Below are 23,707 nucleotides of genomic sequence, written 5' to 3'. Positions count from 1 at the left end.
CCGCTATCATTTCCAGACAATTTATGTGAAGGAGCTTTTCCTGAACTGACCATAGGCCGAAAACCGGAGAGCCCTCGCGAGACGGCGCTCCAACCCGTGTTGGGCGGCGTCTGTCGAGATGACTTTTCGGCGAGATACAGCTCCCATTGTCACTCCCGCTGATACCATTCGGCCACTGTCCAGGGCTGCAGAGCTGATATGCAGGTCTGAGTCACCTTGATGGGCTGGCGGCCTGTGGCTCAAGCCCGGCGAGACGCGGGTGTTTAGCCAATGCTGAAGCGGGCGATGTGCAGTAAACCCAGCTGAAGTACTGCTGCGGCTGAGGCCATGTAACCTAGCACTCTCTGGAATTTCTTCAGAGGCGTGAGGCTGTTCATCTGAAAAGATGCGGCTAGTCGCTGAACACGGCGCTGGCGCTGTGTAGATAAGCGAGCCGTCATTGCCACGGAGTCTAGTTCTATTCCCAGGAAGGAAATGGTCTGACTGGGCTGTAGTGAGCTCTTGGTCCAATTGACTGCAAGACCCAAACTGTTCAGATGGCTGAGGAGAACTGCTCTGTGAGACAGAAGCTCCATATGTGACTGAGCCATAATCAGCCAGTCGTCCAAATAGTTCAGAATTCGCAAACCCTGACTCCGCAGGGGTGCGAGCGCCGCATCCATGCACTTCGTGAAAGTACGGGGTGCTAAGGACAGGCCGAGCGGAAGGACGGTGTATTGATAAACCTGGCCGTCGAGCGAATCTCAAGAATGGCCTGTGACGGGGATTTATCTGAATCTGAAAGTATGCATCTTTCAGATCGAGAGAAATAAACCAGTCCCCTGGCGCACATGCGCGAGGAGTTTCCTGATTGTAAGCATTTTGAACGGTCTTTTGCAAGCACCTTGTTCAAAACCCTGAGATCTAATATGGGTCTGAGGCCGCCGTCTTTCTTGGGAACAAGAAAATAAGGGCTGTAAAGCCCGACTTCGCTCAGAGAGGGTGGCACTTTTTCTATGGCCCTTTTGCACAGAAGGCTTGCTATTTCTGAACGAAGCATGCACGCTGCTTCCGTGTTCACAGTGGTTTCGAGCCGCGCTCTGAAGCGAGGGGCGGCGATCGAACTGTAGCAAATAGCCCTGTTGTATTGTGCTTAACACCCACTTGGATATCCCTGGAATAGCTTCCCACGCTTTGAAGCGTAACGCTAGAGGGTGAATGGCCAATTCGCTCTGATTGCCGCACACAGAGCTGAACAAAATGTGTGAGCGCGTTTAGTGTGTTCATGCATGATTGCTCGCAGACAGCATGAACAGGCTGTTTTGTGAGTGACTTCCGATTGGAATGAATGGGGAAAGAGTCACATCTGTTACGTGATGCGTAAGCATAGTCATGGGCACGGGACTTACACACAGAGGAATGGTTGCTGGCCGTGTAACAGAGCGGGCAGAGAATGGGCGCGCGCACGCATTTGTGGGCGCATTTATTGACTCTAGCGCTCGAGCGGTTCATGAATCGCTTTATGTGAGCGTGCTCTGGTGGGGACACGAGACATGCAGTGCTTGTGTGCAGAAGTGAACACTGGATTGTGGGCACATTTTCTACACATAGGGCTGGTCGTGTGACAGAGCGGGCAGAGAATGGGCGCTACGACGCATTTGTGGGCGCCTTCATTGACTCTGACGCTCGAGCGGTTCAGTAACCGCTTTATGAGAGCGTGCTCTGATAGGGAGCACGGGATGTGTTATGCTTGTGTGTAGGGGCGAACACTGGGTTGTGGGCACTTTTTCTACACATAAGACATGTTTGCTCTTTACAAGATTTATTTGGGTCGCCGTGAAAACGGCGTTTGAGTGCAGAGCAAGCGGGCAGTGTCACCGGCTTGTTGGCTGCTAAATTCACCACTGTAGTAGCCTGAGAGAAGGGGACTGACAGGGGGTAAAGCTTTGACAGTGGTCCGGCCGCGGCGGACTGAGCCGTCGCTTGTTCAACACAGTTAGGAAGACTTCGACTGCTCGGGTTTCAGCGTTACCTTAGATCGAGGCCCGCGGGAGGCGGTCTCGCGGCGGCTGTCTGAGCGCTGATCGAGGGCGGCCGCCCTGTCGACGCTGAGAAGTCTGAGATTGTTGAACTGGGCGCTGTGAAGAGGCTCGTGCAGGAGGCTGATCACGTGAGCGGCCTGCAGAGGAGCTAGCGCGACGCGGCAGGAAGAGGTTCATGGCTTGGGTGGCTTTCTGGACTTCTGAGAAGCGGTCAACAATGCCACTCACCGCGGAGCCGAAGAGACCGGTTGGAGAGAGCGGTGCGTTGAGGAACGTGGAGCGCTCTGCTTCTCCCATGTCGGCTAGTGTTAGCCATAAGTGTCTCTCGGTCACAGTCAGCGAGGCCATGCACTTCCCTAGAGCTTGGGCTGCAGCTTTGGTAGCCGAAGGGCGAGGTCTGTCGCGCCAGTAGATCAGTAACAGCCTCTGGGTGCCTGCCTTTCTCATCCCACTCCGAAGAAGGTCTGCTTGTAGGATCTGTAAAACGGCCATTGAGTGCAGAGCAGATGCGGCTTGGCCGGCGGCGGAATAGGCGCGGCCAACATAGGCGGAAGTCGCTCTGCAGGCCTTAGACGGGAGCACAGGCTTGGAACGCCATCTCGCGGAGGGCAGACAAAGGTGTGCTGCTACCGAGTCCTCGACCGGGGGGATGGAGGAGTAGCCTCTCTCAGTGGCGCCGTCCACCGACGCGAGAGAGGTGGAGACGTGTGAACGGGTCCTGGCTGAAAACGGAGCGTTCCACGACTTTGCAAGCTCCGTATGTAATTCCGGCAGGAAGGGAGCGCCCGGGCCGCGGGTGTAGAGCGGCGATGGCTTTGAAGAAAGCAGCCGTCGAGTCTGTTGGGTGCCTGCTCAGGGGCAGTGACCACTCGAGCCCGAGGCGGTCGACGGCCTGTGTGAGGAGGCGTGTTAACTCCCTTCGACTCGGCGCGGGTCCTGCTGGATTCCTGGGCTGAGGAGGAGGCTTGGGAGCCTGTCCACTCCTCGCTGTCCGAAGCCATGATGGAACAGCAGCCCTTATCCTCCGCCGTCATCCGAGATGGCAGCAGTGCGGCCGCTCGGCGGCAACTGCGCGTCCCGGGGGGGCGGGGAGGGTGAAAGCGATGCTCGAGGGAGAGGCTCCGGCGAGGCAGTCGCTTCAACCACAGTTTCCGGCAGCCTTTGTAAGGCGGCGCGGCGGTTTCTGCTTTGACCGCTTCGAGTCGAGCCCGCAGGGTCGACATCGGTAGCTCCTCGCAGAAATCGCATCCGCCCTCAGTGAGGGCGAGCTCTGCGTGCCCCAGTCCCAGGCAGAGAGCGCAGATGATGTGGCGGTCTCCTGTGCTGAGAAGGGCGCGACATGAGGCGCAAGTGGAGCGAGGCATCTTGAAAAAGACGCTCGTACTCTTTTGTGAATAGTTCGTGAGAACTAGCTTGCTTAATAAAAGGATACGTCGTCGGATGGCGTAGCTCGCAGGATGGCTGAAGGTGGCTGAGACGGCCGGCTTCTTCTAGCGCTGTCCACGCTTGCTAGATGCCCCTCAAACGGCGACGCGGCTTCCAGGTCAGCGATGCGGAGAGCTTCGCTGAAGAGATGAAAATCAGGGTTCCAGCCTACTGAACTACGCTTATATGCACTCTAGTCACGCCCTTTTGGCGGGCTTTGATGCAGTGAGCGCTGGACGCCTCTCATTGGATGCGAGTTCGCCCAAGCTCATCTATAGGCTGCAGCAGTTGCCGCAGAGCAACCTATGAGCTCGCTAGCTAGCCCGCTCAAGGTCTGCAGCTGCCGCACTGCGTTGACAATGGATACAAAAATTAAGGATAATTTTTTGGCTTCAATATCTCAGAAAAGATGAATCTTTCCCGTAGCGTAAGCTAGCTTACGCAATACGAGAGAACCTCTCGTAAGAGAAATACAATTATTATTGTTATCTACATTGATTTTGACATTTGTATGTATTATTCATTCGACTAACATATTAGTTTATTTCTAATAAAGTTTTCCATATCTACCCAAAACATATTTGTTTATACAGAATTATAAAAAGATAGACAATAGACTCTTTTTCTAATGAACAAAAATGACAGGAAAAATCAATATCTAATTGAAACATCTCTAGTACACTTTTAGCTGGATATATGTGTAAAATTTTAAATGTGACCTCTTTCGCTTTATTGGATACACACAATTTTTTCACAAATGTTCCATGCTATGCTGCAGTCTATATTTTTAAATGCAGATGTCCATAATAAACTTGTGTGAGTAGCTGTTTCATCTGTTATGATATTCCTAATATGTTGATTAGTAAAAATATATTTGAGAATGATTATATCACCTATAAACATGTTGTCTTTTACAATTAAAATCTAAGTCTTTTTACAAATTAAAAACAAGCTTTAACAAACTGCACATCATGTTGTGGAATGGCATAAAAAAAGCATCCTCTTTGGGGTTAACAGGCAATCCAAATATCTCTAAAAATATACTATAAGACAATAAATTGCCATCTGCATTTAAAAGTCGTCTAACTAAAACTGTATCATTTTAATACCATCTTTTATAGAAGAGAGATTTATTTTTATATCGAATACTATTATTCCAGTTGTTTGGGGAATAATGTATTATACACCAACATCCAGGAAAACAACGCTTGTTCATGAAATTTAGATAATTTCACATGTGTCAATGTTATAATCAAATCTCAACAAAAAGTCTATACCACCCATTTGATCAAAAATAAATTTTGGAAATGTGTGCCACATGTTGTTCTGTTCTTTCATAAATTGTATTAACCAATTAACCTTAAAAGCATTATTCAGTGTTTCATAACAGTGAAGCTAAATCGCCTTTACTCTTTTTATTACATAAAATTTCCTTTTCAAATAGTGCTGTCTGGTCCTCCATATAAAATTAAATAATATTTTGTCTAATTCCTTGCATACTTTAAATTACATATCTAATGCTAAAGCTACATTAAAGCTACTGATCTTGAAATCCCTTTTGCTTTAGATAATAAAACCCTACCATTCAACAATAAATCACTTTGAAGCCACATATTAAATCTTATTTTCGTTTTGTTAATTATACGTTTAATGCACTACATTCATCACTATTTTTATGTAAAATTATTCCTAATTATGTATGAAGTACTGTATGTTTAACAGGGATACCATTTAATTCTGTTAAATTGGCTACATTAAGTGGAAACATCACAGATTTGTTTATATTAATATTAAGACCTGATAGACCTGGAACATTTTTGATTCATCAGCTAATTTATATCATTTAAATACTCTTCATAATAGTTTAATACCTTCAAATTCAGATTGTTTAATGTGTAAAGCCATAACTTGGGTATCTAACAAGAATAAAAGGGTGATACGGGGCTGAATACCCTGATTAATCTCAAATCTACTAGACGAACCGTTGGATAGTTTAACTGAGCTATTACAACCATTTTATATAGTTTTAATGGCTTTTTGGAAGTATTAACCGAAACTAAAATGTTCAATACACCTAAACATAAATCTATGACTCACTGAGTAAAACGATTTGTAAGCCTATAAATAATATAAATTAGTCATCTGGTATGTAATGATTGTAATCAATCACATCTAAAATGTGTCTAATATTATTGATATGTCACCCCTTCATGAAACCTGATTGTTCCTCATCAATAATTCCTTCTAGACATTTTTCTAGCCTTCTTGCAAAAATTTGGGCAAACAATTTTGCATCATTATTCAACAACTTGATTGGTCTCCAGTTTTCAATATAAAGCTTGTCCTTATTAGGCTTAGAAACAAACGTGATAAGACCTTGTTTTAGCGTGGCTGGTAATTCTCCGCATTTTATAGATTCTTGAAACATGGCTACTAAAAAGTGAGATAACCGGCTACTGAAGATCTTATAAATTTCACTAATTATCCAATCATTTCCTGGAGACTTGTTATCCTTCAGGCTTATGTAAAAATCTCATAGGTTTATTTTTTTCACAATAGAATGAATTGTTAAAAAATTATTAATCAAGATTTACACAAAAAAAACATAACAATGAACAAAGGCTTTAACTGTTTAAAGTTTTATGCTGTTAAATCTCAATGTAACTTTTCTAAACCGCTTAATTGACTTCTTAAAAAACTTCACTTCCATCATACATTAGAGTTGTGTGGAGGTGGGGTTGATGAAGTGCAATCTGCTGTCATGTCACAATCGAGTTGCATTGTGGGATATGGAACTGCCTGAAGCATACATTAGAGTAGGCTCACTCTCTCAGTCAAAATCGAGGGGTTGAGAGTCTGTCAACAGAAGCTTATCTCTCTCACTGAAGGAAGTGGAACAGACTTCCAAAATTCCCCCAAGGGGAAGTGATTAGGGGAGTTAACCTGCTGATGTTAGTGGAAGTGCATCCAATATACCAGCGCACGTGAGGGACTGTCGATATTTCACTGTGGTGTTAATAAATGGGTACCATTTATAGTGTATGTGCTTTTTCCACTGTACTCCCAGAGATGTTTTGTTGAATTGTTGTTGGGCTCCATCATATGACATTTGTTATCCATTCTGTTCACACATGCGCACTGTTCAAAACCTGTTAGAACGCCACTTATGTGACTTGACCACATAGGGTGAATTCTCCGGGAGAAACCTGTGCGCTAAACCACTTTCTCTTAATCCCTTAAACGGCGGAAGGAAATTGCCATTCACGTTTACAAGATGATTCAGAGCTTTCTGCAAAAACATTGGAATTAATAGTTTTCTTAAATGCATGTAAACGTGGTAAGGAACGCAATTTCGGATGCAGTTTTCTGAAAAAGGGGTGTGGCTAATCAACTGCCAAAATCGCCATCAACATCATGGCCATTATTCAGAAGATGGACAGCGACATTCTTTTAAAAAGTCTCCCTAGGAATAGAAAGTCATACAGGATTGGAATGACATGGTGGTGTGTAAAATACTTTTTTCTTTTTACTATTTTGTGTGAACTGTTTCTTTAAAACCACCAGATAGCGCAAGGTAATGGCCTATAAACACAGTGGTCAACCTTACAATTTTTTAATAAAACAAAGCAAGCATACACTCTGTCACATGCCTACCTGTTAAGGATATTTTGGCTTCCATCCTCTAGTCTAGAGATAGCAATTTACTGTGCCATCTACACCCAACCATGCTGCTAAAGACAGATTAATTTACACATCATATTAGAGCCATTCAACATTAATAATTTTAAATGTTGAGGATATTTATGATGTAAACAAATAAAATAACAAATGAGTTAACAAAATCACAAATTTATCAAGTGTCATTCCCTGCCACTATTTCAATTGTGGCACACGGATAGTTGACTGCCATCAAGTGGCCACAAATCAGAAGCACCAAAGATGAAATCATGTCTTAGCAACTTAACAGTAATGTATTCTTCACACTGATCCATAAAAAGACCACATACTTGTGTATAATAGAAAAACTTTATTGTAAATTGCAGTTTTTACATAATTAAACTATGAGGTTATGACATGACTACAAATATTAAAAATGGCAAACAACTACATAACCGAATCTGATATTGGAGTTAATATTATAAGTATTTTGAAGGAATATATATATATATATATATATATATATATATATATATATATATATATATATATATATATTCAAACAATTTACACTGCATAAAACACTAACAGGTTATTACAAACAAGATGTTGCCTTTGTAAATTTGTTGCATTTAAAAAAAGATATAAAAATACAAAATTAGTGCACAATCACCCATTTGTAGGCACTACATATCTCAGATTACAGCCACGAAAAAGCATAATTCTAGTTTATATCAAGAGCAAATTGTTCCTTTAGAATACATTAAAATAACATTTTAAATAATAAAAATACCTGAAACAGAGAAGGCGCTATTGTTCATCTTTTTCATGACATAATCAAACATTTATTAAAAATCTAAATCTTTTAAAATATAGAACTAGACATATTTGCACAGTAAAACATCAAAAATGTTCATGATGGGCAATAAACCAGGTAAAATGTTCATCGGTTATTTAGAATCAGTTATTTCAAGTTACAAGGGCTGTTAAAGACATGATGGTCTAAACTATTTGTGGTGATACAATTCATATATATATATAAAATATCCCATACAAATTCAAGGCATTTGAATATTAACATGCAAATTCATCTCAGCATTCAGCAGCCACCAAACACACTCGCACAACATGAAACTTATATGGGACATGCATGACAAAAAACACACAAAGCTGCATCGCTGAAGCACACAAGGATCATTTCCACCTGTGTACTCACTGTAGTGTCACACCACCAAACTCTCTCTGCTCACAGCTCCATTCTGTCCGAAAAAACAAACAACAGCAGCAGCAGCAGTATTATTACGAAAAGTTATGACTGAAATGTAATAAATCATTGTGTTCTTGACTTCTGAGTTTCAAGCAACATTAGTAGTATTTTCTGATTTCCTTGACAATCATCACAAAAAAATATAAATATATACATTTTTATCAAATGATTTTGATAAAAATCTAACAAATTAGAAACCTTATTCTCAATACAACAGCCTGCAACATTAGAAACATACAAGTAATGAAAGAATCAACTATTGAATGTAGACATTACACACCTTTCTACATTTTTAAGTCTGCTTCATACCTTTTTTAAGTTGGTTTTTTTGGATGATGCCAAACTTTCATTATCCTCTGTGTAGGATGGAGGAGGTGGGAGGTGGTTACCACGGCGATCAGGGTTTCCAGAGGGTGGGGCGAGGGGTAAACGTGGCTGTCCTCTCTGCGCCCCTCTATAGCGGTCAGAACGGTCGCTCTCGCTGTCCAATCGCTCTCTACTGCGGGACCTCTGCTGCTCACCCAGCTTCTTCTTTTCCATGGCCTCCCGCAGGAAGCTGTCATCGTATGCGTCCCGGCCCCCGTGGCCACGTTCAATTTCCAGATGCATTAGGTCATCGCGACTGAGGGCACGGCGACCCTGGAAGCCAACCCCACGGAAAGAATCCCCACGACGGGGACTAGGGGTGTAGTCACGGTGGTGCCGGTCATCGAAGTCACGACCATATCCTCGTGCACTGCTGCTCCATTCGTCATCCGAACTAGAGGGAAACAAAAAATGTTTAATCTATTTACAAGCCAGGTGTCATCCTATGATGGGCATAATTGAACTCATTCAAGCTAAATTCTACTCTTAAAAGCAGTTCTACACCTAAAGAATTTTGAAACCTGGACAAAAATTCAACCTGCGTCCAAGAAACCACTTGCAAACAGCAAAAAAAAAATAGTCTGTTCTGTTTGTTTTGTTATTTCTCTCCCTCAAGTGTCTATGGCGCTGTCGGCATGCATGGTCAGTGTTTCCATGGGAATGCTTATCACACCACTAATTAGCGTGCTAGCAGCACCTGTCTCTCCACTAATTCATCCATTTAAGCCCTTCGTTGTGTCTTGTTCTTTGCTAGATTGATGTTCTCCTCGTTCTCTCTGCCTAGTTTGTCCGGTCTCATTTTGGTTGCCCATCTCTGCCCGTGTCTCGAGTGTGGTTTCCTTCCAGTTTGCTGTACGCCTGTTCTGTTAATCAAAATCTCTTCAACAGAAGATTCCTCACGTATCTGCTCCTGACTACCACAACGCATACACTCACCTACGAACACACTCTTCACAAAGGATTCCTTACGGATCTGCTTACAGAGACTCCCATCGGCAAACACACCCATCAAATTCTACTGCAGTCGGTGCCGGGATCTCCACACTTCACTGACGTTATAATTTATTGTTAATAAATCCTTTGAACTGATCCTCTGCTCTTGGGTCTCTTTGTCTCACCTTTGTGACATCCTCAAATGAAACACGAAATACAATATTATGAAAGCCAAAAGATGCGGTCCGCATTAATTCGGTCATTTATTTTTGCAAGTGTTTATTTAATGCAATATAACAAAGAAAATAATGCTTAAGTAAAATAATTCCTATGATAATAAACACTTCTTTTTTTTTTTTTTTTGCTTGTGCATTATTTTCTTTCTGTTGCATTGCTTTGGGAAGATCTTGAGTTTCTTAAAGAAAGTTTATAAAAATAATAATAATGGTCAACAACATGGATTAAAATGTGGCATAATGTGCATTATGGTGAGAATGATTTAAAACCATATTTATTTATTTTTTCTTACTTTGACAAATGCCAAATAAAGAGAAAATTATATAAGAGGAAGTGCTTGCAAATATTTAATTATTTAAATATGGATTATTCAAAAATAGGCAGTACACTATGGTTTAGTATATAAACCTATTTTTATTGATATTCCATATATATATATATATATATATATATAATCTCGTTATCGGGATAAACAATTTTGGTCATATCGCCCACCCATGAATGCAACCAACACAAGTTTTTGTTTGCCATTTAGGGCCAGATTTATCTGAAATAATGTAGATACCACAGTAGATAACCGGCGTGGATAAACTAAAACAAATGACTACATAGCAGGATCAGTCCGCAATTAGTTTAGCAGAAAACACAGAAGAAATTAGCAGAAATAAGTAGACATCAGAAATGTAATAAGTATAAATAAAACTATTAAGAACCGATTATTTCAGAGACAAAACCTTGAACTCCTTTTAAATTAACATAGCATCTAAAAAATGCATTCCTACTGCACAAGATGCTATAAACCAGCAAGACACATTTCTATGGTTAAAGACGTCCATCTGGTGAATGCTAACATAGAAAAAGACAGACACGTTCAGAGTGAACAGCCCCTTAGGAGGTCTTTGCTGGTTGTGTCTCGCTGCAGGAGCATTAAGTACTACAACTTTATTTGGTGAAAAACACTGTGGTACCACTGGTATTATCCAGCTTGAGCCTGTGGTAGTACAATGGCATGGGTACAGGCTACTGTCCAACATTAATTTAACATAAAACCGTCTATCGAAGCATCTCTTTTCTCAATTTACTTTTTTATTAAGATTTGAGAATATGAACTGGCAAAATCATTTGACCATTTTACGCACATTTGTAAACAGTCATATATTTTGTTTTCAATAAACAAGCGCTATAACATGGTGCTAAATGGTTGATATTGATTTGTATCTGCCTCTTGTAGACGTGGGAGACAACGTCAATTTAGTAATTAGGTCTTGTATATTTTTTTCCCTGAAAAAAATTCTTTAAAATTTAAATATACAGAAATTAGAATCTTAAATAATGATATTCAAATTTTGCTAATATTTTATTTAAAAATTCGAATTTAATTTCTCAGCCCTGTTGACAGCCCTAAACTGCATCCCAATTGCGTAAACATCAGCCAATCAGATTAGAGCTTTCCAGATCATATCAAGACAGGGACTTAAGTGTGCATTACAGAGTTTTCCACCCTTTGTGACCATTGCATTTCCAATTTTTACAAATAAATTTGATTCAGACTGATTCGTTAATGAATTATTCAGACAGATCTGTGAACAATTTTGGCTAAATAACTTTTTAAGATTATATTAATTTCCATTCATTTTCCAGGCCTGAAAAACACAATTTAAAAATTCCATGAAATGTTCTGGTTTTCCACGACCATGGGAAACCTAGTTAAATGCATCATACAGTCAGTGAATGGACTGCGGGTGGTCCAAAGGCATGCTGTCTGATAACGAGACTATTGCTAGCTCTTGTTCTCCAAAAACCATCTTCGAATCACCATGGGTACGATTAATTCACTCACTCACCCTCTCCCGCCACCCCTATGCCCACCATCTCGGCGGGCAGGTGGATAGTCATCCCTGTCTCTGTAATTGCGGCCAATATCATCCAAGTTCTCCATAGATCGGGCACGCCCTCGATAGTCAGGGCCACGCCTGGGCTCGTCCCGTCGCATGTGCTGAGAAACGCTGCTGATGGTGCTCATGTTCTCGTCCACATCATCGTACACCGTGGTGAGCTGAGGGGGTCTAGAGCGACCTCGATTTCGAGAGTCTGGACCATCGTGCAGTGAGCTTACCTCACTCATTCCATCCACTAGAGTATAGGAGAGAGAATGAGAGAGAGAGAAATGAGAAAGACAGCCAAGAAAAACAGGAGTTGAAGTGTAATTTAGATTGAGTGAGTGAGTGAGTGAGCAAATGAGTACAAAGAAGAAAAACCAGAAAGACCAAAGGAGAAGAATGGTTTTAATAAAGAGTTACATAACAAAAGATAATTTTCCCCCAGCCTAGAAAAAAAGAGAATCTATAGGAAACATGGTTGAAACGAGGTTTTGTTTACTTTAGATTGCCTGTGGGTTTCATGCGTAACGTGATTTACCCAAGTAGGACAAGCAGAGTTCCCAGACCTGTCAACCAATGAATTTCAATGACTTAAAGACGTTTATGATTTCTGGATTAATATTTTAAATAATAAAATATATATATATACACACACTCACCTAAAGGATTATTAGGAACACCATACTAATACTGTGTTTGACCCCCTTTCGCCTTCAGAACTGCCTTAATTCTACGTGGCATTGATTCAACAAGGTGCTGAAAGCATTCTTTAGAAATGTTGGCCCATATTGATAGGATAGCATCTTGCAGTTGATGGAGATTTGTGGGATGCACATCCAGGGCACGAAGCTCCTGCTCCACCACATCCCAAAGATGCTCTATTGGGTTGAGATCTGGTGACTGTGGGGGCCATTTTAGTACAGTGAACTCATTGTCATGTTCAAGAAACCAATTTGAAATGATTCGAGCTTTGTGACATGGTGCATTATCCTGCTGGAAGTAGCCATCAGAGAATGGGTACATGGTGGCCATAAAGGGATGGACATGGTCAGAAACAATGCTCAGGTAGGCCGTGGCATTTAAACGATGCCCAATTGTGCCAAGAAAACATCTCCCACACCATTACACCACCACCACCAGCCTGCACAGTGGTAACAAGGCATGATGGATCCATGTTCTCATTCTGTTTACACCAAATTCTGACTCTACCATCTGAATGTCTCAACAGAAATCGAGAAATCATCAGACCAGGCAACATTTTTCCAGTCTTCAACTGTCCAATTTTGGTGAGCTCTTGCAAACTGTAGCCTCTTTTTCTTTTTTGTAGTGGAGATGAGTGGTACCCGGTGGGGTCTTCTGCTGTTGTAGCCCATCCGCCTCAAGGTTGTGCGTGTTGTGGCTTCACAAATGCTTTGCTGCATACCTCGGTTGTAACAAGTGGTTATTTCAGGCAAAGTTGCTCTTCTATCCGCTTGAATCAGTCGGCCCATTCTCCTCTGACCTCTAGCATCAACAAGGCATTTTCGCCCACAGGACTGCCGCATACTGGATGTTTTTCCTTTTCACACCATTCTTTGTAAACCCTAGAAATGGTTGTGCGTGAAAATCCCAGTAACTGAGCAGATTGTGAAATACTCAGACCGGCCCGTCTGGCACCAACAAACATGCCACGCTCAAAATTGCTTAAATCACCTTTCTTTCCCATTCTGACATTCAGTTTGGAGTTCAGGAGATTGTCTTGACCAGCACCACACCCCTAAATGCATTGAAGCAACTGCCATGTGATTGGTTGATTAGATAATTGCATTAATGAGAAATTGAACAGGTGTTCCTAATAATCCTTTAGGTGAGTGTATATATAGTACTGTTCTATATGTAAAAAAAAAAAAAAGATTCTGTAGTGCTCACAAAAAGCAAGAATTACAATGAAATTTATATTCAATATACCATATCTAGACTTTAATGTATTTCCATGATTTTCCCTGGCCTGGAAATTAAATTTTTTAATTCCTTGATATTTCCAGGTTCTCCATGACAGCAAAGAATGTTGACAGAGGAATATGCGCTACTGTGTTATATCACGTTAAGCGGGTTTACACCATTCTGCTATAACCCCAACCTCTCAGAGTACAGGACAGAACCCCGTCCACAGAACTCACAATGGCTGTATTTGCCGCCAGCATTTACTGGGCGACTGGGGTCGAGATTGGCCAGTTCTCTCTCCATGTAGTTAAGCACCCGATTTGGGTGTCCATCTTGGTCGGCCTGGACACGGTACCCACTACGGTCTGAAAACAAATTCAAATTTTAGACATTTATCACACACCTATTTTTCCCACACATCTAAGTTTGAATGCACACTGTCAAGTATAGTGCAAAGTCAAACCATGTATAGATAGTGAAAAAATTAGACCCAGATATAAACATAGGTCCAACATTCTGATTTAGTAAAAACAAAATTCACTCACTTCCTGCATTGTCATGGTCTTGCAGCAATGGTACCTGAGATCCCTGACCAACTGTTGCAAAAGAATGAAACAACTACATTTATTAATGCTTAAAAAAAGAAAGTTAAATAAGGAATGTTTTATGTCTATGAAAGCCTACCAGAGCTGGCCCCATCATAGTCTCTACCGTAGCCATTGGAAGGAGTGCCAGCGAAGCCTGCTGGCATAGGCAGCATGGGTATGCCTGGCGCAGCTCCACCCACTCCATAGGCTGGTTGGCCATACATGCTTGGTGCGTAGAGAGTGGGTGCATACTGACTTTGCACGCCCGACTTTACCATTTTACCAGCCTCATATACTGTAAAGAAGAAGAGACACTTTTTTTTTTCTCTCCCCAAATTGGAATGCCCAATTCCCAATGCCCAATCCCAAAGTCCTAAAATTATTCATATCGAGATAAAAGATTTTGGACATATTGCCCACCCATAAATGCAACCAACACAAGTTTTTGTTTGCCATTTAGGGCCAGATTTCTCTGAAATAATGTAGATACCACAGTAGATAACCGGCATGGATAAACTAAAACAAATGTCTACATAGCAGGATCAGTCCGCAATTAGTTTTGCAGAAAACACAGAAGAAATTAGCAGAAATGAATAGACATCAGAAATGTATGTCCATACAAAACGAATAAGAACCGATTATTTCAGAGATAAAATTAAAAAAAAAAAAAATTTAAATTAACATAGCATCTAAAAAATGCATTCCTACTGCACAAGATGCTATAAAACAGCAAGACACGGTTCTATAGTTAAAGATGTCCATCTGGCGAATTCTAACATAGAAAAAGACAGACACGTTCAGGTGTGATTTGGAAATCAGTGTGCATGGCCCACCCAGTCATGGGGAAGTAATAAGGAGAAAGTATGAAAGAAACTATTTCTCTTAACACCAGCAGTAACAAACTAAATATATATATATATATATATATATATAAAAAACACCTTTACTAATAAGTGTACCTTGGGGAACAAAACACCAAATAATTAATGCATAATATGACCAATTTAATAAAAAACATGAAATAATAATCATAGTGAAAATTTTTTTTTTTTAACACTGTCCCCATTGGTTCGACCACTTCTTTATTCCGTAGCATCTCATTCAGTTTGTTTTAATCTCATCCTCCCTAAATGAGGAACACAGTATATCTAGCTAAAGGCGAACAGGAAGTGAAGGTATTGAGGGACTCACAGGCACGGGGACAGCAGCAGCGCTCCGGGCAGCAGGGGCACCTGACGTAACAGCAGCAGGTGTGAGGACAACACTGACACCAGCAGATCCCAAACAGGAGCAACAGCAACAGAAAACCCAGGACCACCAACACCACTAGCAACCAGTCTGGAGAAGAATTGGGAGGAAAATATCATCCACTTGCACAAAAGGCATAAAACAACTGAAATCTAGAGACAGAATACTGTGTAACCACAATAAATATCACTTTCATTTCAATATCTTGAACTGGTTATTTACTTATTTAAGGGTAATGCAATGTCATTTCTGTGCCTCTTGCAGCACCAAACAGCATTACCAAAAAAAGACATAGTCCTGCCCCAAATCTAACGTCATTTCCCACGTTTACATGCACTTAAGAAAACGGTTTATTCTAGGGTTTTTGCAGAAAGCAGCATTCTAAAATGTCATGTAAACTAGAATGCCAGATTCCTTACACCGTTTAAGGGATTAAGAGAAAGCAGGTTAACACACACAGGTTTCTCACAGAGAATCTGGTTTATGTGGTCAAGTAAACACATAAGCGGCATTCTAACAGGTTTTTGAACAGTGCGCATATGTGAACAGAACGGATAACAAATGTCATAGGATGCAGCCCAACAACAATACAACAAAACATATCTGGGAGTACAGTGGGAAAAGCACATACACTATAAACTATACCCATTTATACACACTAATGCAAAATATTGACTGTCCCTCACGTTTGCGTAAAAGAGTTTAAGTACACTGGGGGAATTTTGGAGTTTTACAAAATAGGGAATTCCCAATATCAAAGCACAATTCCGCTACAGGTTGCGATAGGAAGTGAAGGAAACAAACACAGAAACAACTCTGGAATATCTGGAAATAAAGCAAAGAAAGCAAAATTGTGCTGCAGTTGAAAAAGCTGCATACTGTCTGAGCTGAATGAATAAGGGAGTAAATAAAAAAGCTGCTAACACAACTCATGTAAACGCATACCCCGATTTTGAGCCTTAAGCAGTGTTCTCGCAATAAACAGCTTTCTGGGGTCCATGTAAACGTACTCATTGGTTGAGACAATGTTGCTGTTTCGGCTGGTTGGGATGCTCAAAGAAACAGAGCAATGTTTAGATAACACCAAAGAGGCAGTGTTTACACTTTTGGGGGAAATGAACCCATCAATTGATTACTTTTAATTGTTTCTGCATTTTAAGCAGGGAAGGGAGAAACCTGAAAACCTGAATTCTTACTCCGATTCTATTGTTTAGAGAAGCATGCACTAAATTTTAGAATGTAATCTTCTCCCTTCACAATGCTTATTTAAATGTTATATTCATGTCCGAGATGTCTGTGAACGTGAGTGCATTTAGCTTCATGTCAGCACATGTCTGTCAGTTTTTAAGAAATACCTCTTCAGCAAAGTGCTCTAGGCTAGCACATAACATTTATTTTTTTTTTTTTTTTTGCACATAAAGAAAAACCAGCTTGGCAGGTTTTGCCTCATAATACTCTGCCAGTGCTCAATTCCAACATGAAACCATAACAACATCCTACATGCATATTGCACAGGCACAATATGACACATGCAGAGGCATAACCCTTAAAAGCTATTCCACAATTTGATGAAAACAACAAAGGAAATGTTTACCATCAAATCCAAATACCATTATTTGGATTTGATTATTCTCTTGATAATGTTACCATTTGTTGAGTCAAAATAATCTATATCACCTAGGGAAGCACCAAAATGAAAATTCTGGATGCATTTGGCAGAAACCGAAAATTTTAAAATAGTTTTTTTTTCTTCTATAATTGTATTAATATTATACTTTTTAATTGAATTGAAAAACTACAAACCAATAAAATGATCACACTTTTGTTGAAAGTAACGCACCAAAATTGGACAGAAAATATATTAAAACATTATTAAATATATTATTCTTTATTCAGTTCTTTAACATTCAAATTTAACAGATTTTTTTTTACCAATTATCCAAAAACTATAATGATATGCAAAACAGCAGTCAAGTAAGGAACTTAGCAGCTCTAGGCTAGCATCTTGCAAATTCAAAAAGTTTAAATATGCTACACATTCATTTTAATGAAAAGAACAGGCAAAAAACAAAATGGCAGAGGGCCTCTATTCTGTTTATGTAAACGTATTTCCACTTTAATATAAAATTATTGTGCAAAACAACAGTGCAAAACAGCAGTAATAGACCTAAAACCAACCTCAACTGTAAACGATAGATGTAGCCTCAAGTGAAGAACAAAGTTTTGCAGGGCTAAACCTATTTTAACGTAACTGCTGTACACATAGCAAATTGGCCTGCTTTCTATTTAAGTAAAAGTGGCAGGTTTCTCTTCAAGAACAAAAGTTGCTTTGCTTTCTGGCAGGAGAGACGGTTCTTTATCTCATCAAGAACATGAGATGCTGCATTGAATAGTCTCTCTCTCTCTCTCTCTATATGCTGGTGCTTGGGGCAGATAAAATAGCTGCGTGCAGTCCGCGATCTTTGTTCATGTACCAGTAGTCAAGAGGATTGTCGCGTTCGCATGATATGAGCGTGAAGCGATCGTCTGTGTTCCGCAACGGGTCCTTGGAGTCATTTTCGGGCGGAAATTTTCAGTGGCCGAAATTTCGGTGCATCCCTAATATCACCTCAATAAAATAATAGAAGACTATTGGAGTCTTATGAGCAACAAAATTTTGATTGAAGCTTAGGTTAACAAATTAAGTACTAAAGGTCTGTACACCTGCCCTCAGAACCTCATTTTCATTCATGTCTAATTAAATAAGGCATCTAATTTGACTATGATCTACATTTGTTGTTATTTTTATTGTGCAAGTACAACAACTACATTAGTAAGACCTGACTGTGTCTGGTGAAGGAGTTCAGCCCCAAAATTACCACACTTGTACAGAGATGCACTTATTCTATCTTACATGATCAGTAAATCAATGCCAGGCAGCAGATCTGTAGAATTTGACTTTCTCTCTGTGAAAGAAAGATACAGCCATAATTGCATAAAGAGGCCCTACTGCATCGGCCCAGGACTAAAAGGACTACCCTAAATATTATAGGTATTAAATAGGTATTACCACCAATCTTGAATCCTTCACAAGCAAACAGAACTCAACAAACATCAGACAATTTACCAGACAAAATCACGCAAATAAATAAATAGAAATAAACTAGTCCCAATCCTTTATTTGTGCATAAAAACTGAATGACTGATCATGTGTGCTTGTATTAGTGACAAATTCCCATATAATGAAATATTTAGTGATTTTGTGAAAAGGTCAACACTTACCAAGCACAATAAACTCTGTGAAACACTCTCCGTTTCCTGACAGATCCTGGGCTGAGGCAACGGTACAGACGTATACGCCACTGTCACCCCATGCAGTCTGAGCAAAATTAAGGTCTGCATCTAGAATAAAAGAATAGGCAAAGTTTGTGTCATCGTTCAGCTATTCACCCTCGTGTACTTCCAAACCCCAATGTTTACACCATTGTGTTTTTTTCTTTCCCAGGAACACCAAGAGGTTGCCGAAATTTCCTTTGCGGTTGGCGCCATGAAGAGCCAGGTTTGAAATAAATTACGTTAAACTAACTCAATAAATTACGTTAAATTAGCTCAATGCGTGTGCAAAATGTGCCAGATTTGAACGTCACACTGAATATTAAATGCATGGGTTAAGAACAACATGAGGGTAAGTAAATGATGACAGAATTTTTTTAAAGGCATAGTTCACACAAAAGTGGAGATTCTGTCATCATTTACTCAACCGCATGTTGTTCCTAACCATAATGAATTACTTTTTTTTTGCGAAGAACAATGTTAGCTTTTCACTTCTTTTGTGTTCCACATAAAAAAAGAATACAACACAGGGTTTGGAACAACATGATTGTGAATAAATGATTACATAAATTAAAGTTGAGTGAACTATGTCTTTAAGACAAAATGTTTTAGTCCATTTAGCTCTGGAAACATTTAGTGACACCACAGATTTCAACTTACTATTAGTGATGCTGATCTGGCGGCCCTGGTATTCCTTGCCAAGAGTGACTGCCGTCTGTTTTGAAGCCACTATGCGTACGGTCCTGAGGCTGTCCGCACACTCTATGTTGGGGTTGTAGTTTGGGTTGGATTGAGCAATTGCATTGTCAGCACTGCTGGGGTTCAACGCAGCTTGGATCGGGTCTCTACAGTAAGACTTGTATTTCCAGATGATCAGTGGTGGGGTTGTAGACGTGGTGGTGAAATCACAGCGGAGTGTGGCCGGCTGGAATAATATGACCACATAACGTGGGTTTGGACAGATCACATTGATGGCTGTGGTGAAGCCTGTGGGATAGGAAACACATTTAAATATAATGGCATCCACAAATACGTTACATACAGTATTTGCAACTTAAGGTGATACAGGGATAGTACAATGAAAGGTCCAAAAAGCACATAAAGGCAGCATGAAAGTAATCCATAAGATTACAGTGGTTTAATCCATGTCTTCGAAGCGTTGTAGTCGATTTTAGGTGAGAACGGACCAAAATATTACTCATTTTTCACTGTACACCTTACCATTGCCATCTCAAGGCACGATCAGGATTTCAAGCTCAATTATACTTCCTAGAGCTTGATGCATGAATGGCTCTAAAGGAAGTGGAGTGGTGGTGGAGTGGGCTAAAGCACATAATTGTTAATCAGATGGTCACTGGTTCGATCCCCACAGCCACCACCATTGTGTCCTTGAGGAAGGCACTCAACTCCAGGTTGCTCAGGGGGGATTGTCCCTATAATAAGGGCTTTGGATAAAATAGTCTGCCAAATGAATAAATGTAAGTGTAATCGAGCTTGAAATCATGATCACCAAGGAAACTGCTGATGTCAAGTTTTATTGTGAAAAATTTGTTAGATTTTGGTCTGATCTCACCCAAAACTTATCGTATCGCTTGAGAAGACCTGGATTAAACAACTGGAGTCTTATGGATTACTTTTATGTTGCCTTTGTGTGCTTTTTGGAGCTTCAATGTTCCGGCCGTCATTCAATTGCTTTGAATGCACCCACAGAGCTGAAATATTCTTCTAAAAATCTTTGTCATACACATCTGGGATGGCATGAGGGTGAGTAAATGTGAGAATTTTCATTTTTGTGTGAACTATTCCTTTCCCAGCTTGTGAAGATGGCAATTAAGAATAAATGGTGATGGAAGACTATCCCGACTGGATTAAAATACGTTCTGGTAATAAAGACCCATAACATGACAAAAGGAAGCATACTGTCAAAGGTCTTTGGACATGAGTTTTTGATATATCTCAAGAATAACTGATTTCAATGGGCTAGACTGAAATAAATAACATGCTATTTGAAACTCTACATGAAACAGAACTATTGTAAACATACTGAATGTTCAGGAAGACAGTGGTTTTCTTGAAAGAGACCATTCAATCATAGCAAAGAAAAAGAAACAAATATATGTAAAAAGTCAAACAACCACTTGAGCATTTCATCTCAAGTTTAGTCATGTTGAACAACTATTTGAGCTGTTATAGTTAGAACACGTTTGATTTGTTATATTTATTAATCCACAGAGGCTCATTGTGGAACAATTCTAAATAATTGTTTAAATTAGATTACACATTTTTTTAATTAAGTAATAGCCATTTTATTTACTAAATATGGTTTAACACTGCATACAACAGCAGCTCAAACTCTGAAATAACAAATTTGACAGGAACATATTTACAATTTGAAGCATGCCAGTCACAACATGGCATTGTGACACCTTTGCCGATTTAGATAAAATTGAGTAATCTTCCAAGTATTTGACCCATCATGATTTGTTTTCTCAATAGGGTTTAGTGACAGGGAAATGTTTTTACCCTAAAAAAATTCTTATGCCTATATTTCTGAATGTTGCACAAATGTTAGCCTCCTAACTTGATGTGAAAGCATTTGTGCATGTCTATTGCAATTTTAAATAACATTTCCAAAGTTCACCAAAAACATAGATAGGCTCTCTGCAGGTTCAATACTTTATTGATTACATGAATGAAGTAGTGGCATGTAAAGAGTTTCATGCCTCATTAATATGAAGATTCCTGTTGTTAGACTTTTTCGTGACTGATCTAAGGTAAAGAAGAGAGGTCATTTAGCATACAGTCCTTCACAATCTATAATTAAACTGTGTTTTCATGCAAAACTGTTAAACGATACCTTGGATACAGTGACAATTGTCAATTGACAAATGTTGAAAAGAGGGCACACCAGTGACATCACAGTATGTCACTGCAGTGTGACATCAGACTGTAGGTTACTGTTTTAAAAGCAGATTTTATCGTGACTCATGTCTGACCGAAACTGTTTCAATTTGATTGGGACATAAACACCTACCACACACTCTACATTACCCTTGTTTACATTTAGAATAGCAAAAGCAAGAAAATAAGTCGAATCGAAACCACTACTCAACACGTGAGAATGTAAAAGTCTATTTTAAAATATTTGTGTCGTCCATTATCTAGTAATAGTTGTGGTGATATCCATTAGTGATGGTGTGATTAAAGATACAGATTAATAAGGCATAAGCAATGATTATTATAACAGTTGGCCACTACATGTATATTCTAGGAGTTACAGTTAATAATTTTGCCTTTGTTTAGGGATATTGGAAAAACTCTAATAAGCAGAAAGATGGCTTTTCCAAGCCAACACAATTTAGCATAAGCGATTATATTCATCGGTCTAAAATTCGGTAAATTGTTTGTTTCTCAATTTAAAAAAAAAAATCCATTCCTTTACAGTTAATAGGCCCTAAACATCTGGCCTACTAAAATCAGTCCCTAACCAACTTAAATGTATTGATATACTGGGTTTCTCCAACAACTCTGCACACGACACAAACTCTCCCACATGAGCTAAGGGTAAAGTAAAACAAGAAAACGTCCATACCTGTTAACCAGAAGAGGGTAAAGATTAGACCCTGCGGCATGCTGTCACAAAATCTTCACAACATAGGCGCTGTAAAAATATCTAACATTAAAATGACGAAAATATATAGGCTATTAAAGTCCAAGTAAAGTATCGATAATGTTGCTTTGTTTACTCAGACAGGTGCGTCCTCCATTTCCTACTGCATGAAGGTATGAAAGTGTAACCCGAAACTCAGGTGAGCGCGGAGGGGCCAACGCGAACACAGTAGGTTTAAAATCAAAGGGGTCCGGTGGAGAACAATAGCGTGCTTGTTTAAAAACACGTAATCATATTCATTTATTTTGCATCTTGAACAATCGAACACTCTGTTGAGGAACATTGCTCCTTAACTGAAAACCCTGTCCGACGACATTAACATAAAACATTTGATAGCACAACGCCTTACTATCCACCTCAGATAGGAGAAATGGTTTAGTCCACTGGCAAACTATGAAGGCTGGGTTAATGATCGATGAGTCGCGAGGCCTTTACATGTTTTAACCTATAACTGCTCGATACTTCACATTTATTTGACAAGTAACTTAGTTACAAGTTAAAATCTCGTTTTAACTATTTCCCTATTTACAGTTAACTTCCCTTTTAATGTCAGAATAGAAGAGATAACTCGTTAACAGTGCATGCATGTAGGCTACATTGTACTTCCTTTCTCATGTGGAAACATGTTTGTCTACAGTCTTTTTTTGACACTCTGGCAGACTTGACTGCTGTTGTTCTGTAATTTTTATGACTCCAGTGGTTTAATCCATGTCTTCTAAAGTGTTATGATAGGTGTGGGTGAGAAACAGATAAATATTTAAGTAGAGTTTTACTATAGATCTCCACTTTCTTCTTTTTTTTTTTTTTGTTGTCAATTTGCATATTTGTGCAAATCGCCACCTACCTGGAAGGGAAGTATGTAATTTCTGCACCACTAGTGCCACCAAACAGAATTGCAACAGAATTCAAATTCAAAACATTTTATGTTGGTCAATGAAACTGATAATCCCGCCCCCAACTCACACCACTGGTTAAGTCAATGTTTTTGTCTCTCTTGAGATGGGTCTCTCAAAATAAACAGAGGAATTTTCCTAGCACAACAGATACATGGTGTTTACAGTTTTCAAGAAAATTAACTTGAATGGCTCACATTTAGTTTTCCCTGCATATTAAGATGGGGTAGGAGAAAGTATTTTAACACTGAAAGAGACATACTTCAGCTTTAAATGTTGTTTTGTTTC

At 39.9% G+C, this 23,707-nt stretch overlaps 1 protein-coding gene across 1 annotated transcript; it reads right to left on the bottom strand.

The window, feature by feature from the left end:
• Positions 1-7,497: 7,497 nt before the first annotated feature.
• LOC127630288 (lipolysis-stimulated lipoprotein receptor-like) lies at positions 7,498-22,654 on the bottom strand. Its single transcript, XM_052107793.1, has 10 exons — positions 22,449-22,654; positions 19,517-19,843; positions 18,806-18,925; positions 15,488-15,634; positions 14,394-14,591; positions 14,255-14,305; positions 13,946-14,074; positions 11,751-12,039; positions 8,680-9,130; positions 7,498-8,362 (listed from the first exon to the last, which is right to left on the bottom strand). Exons 1-10 carry the CDS (start codon positions 22,486-22,488, stop codon positions 8,327-8,329), a joined length of 1,788 nt encoding a protein of 595 aa, XP_051963753.1. The 5' UTR covers positions 22,489-22,654; the 3' UTR covers positions 7,498-8,326.
• Positions 22,655-23,707: the final 1,053 nt, after the last annotated feature.

The sequence above is a fragment of the Xyrauchen texanus genome, chromosome 36 (assembly GCF_025860055.1).
Source record: "Xyrauchen texanus isolate HMW12.3.18 chromosome 36, RBS_HiC_50CHRs, whole genome shotgun sequence".
NCBI lineage: Eukaryota > Metazoa > Chordata > Actinopteri > Cypriniformes > Catostomidae > Xyrauchen > Xyrauchen texanus.
Note: the sequence above shows the minus strand (reverse complement) of the source record. Positions and strands in the feature narration are given on the sequence as shown.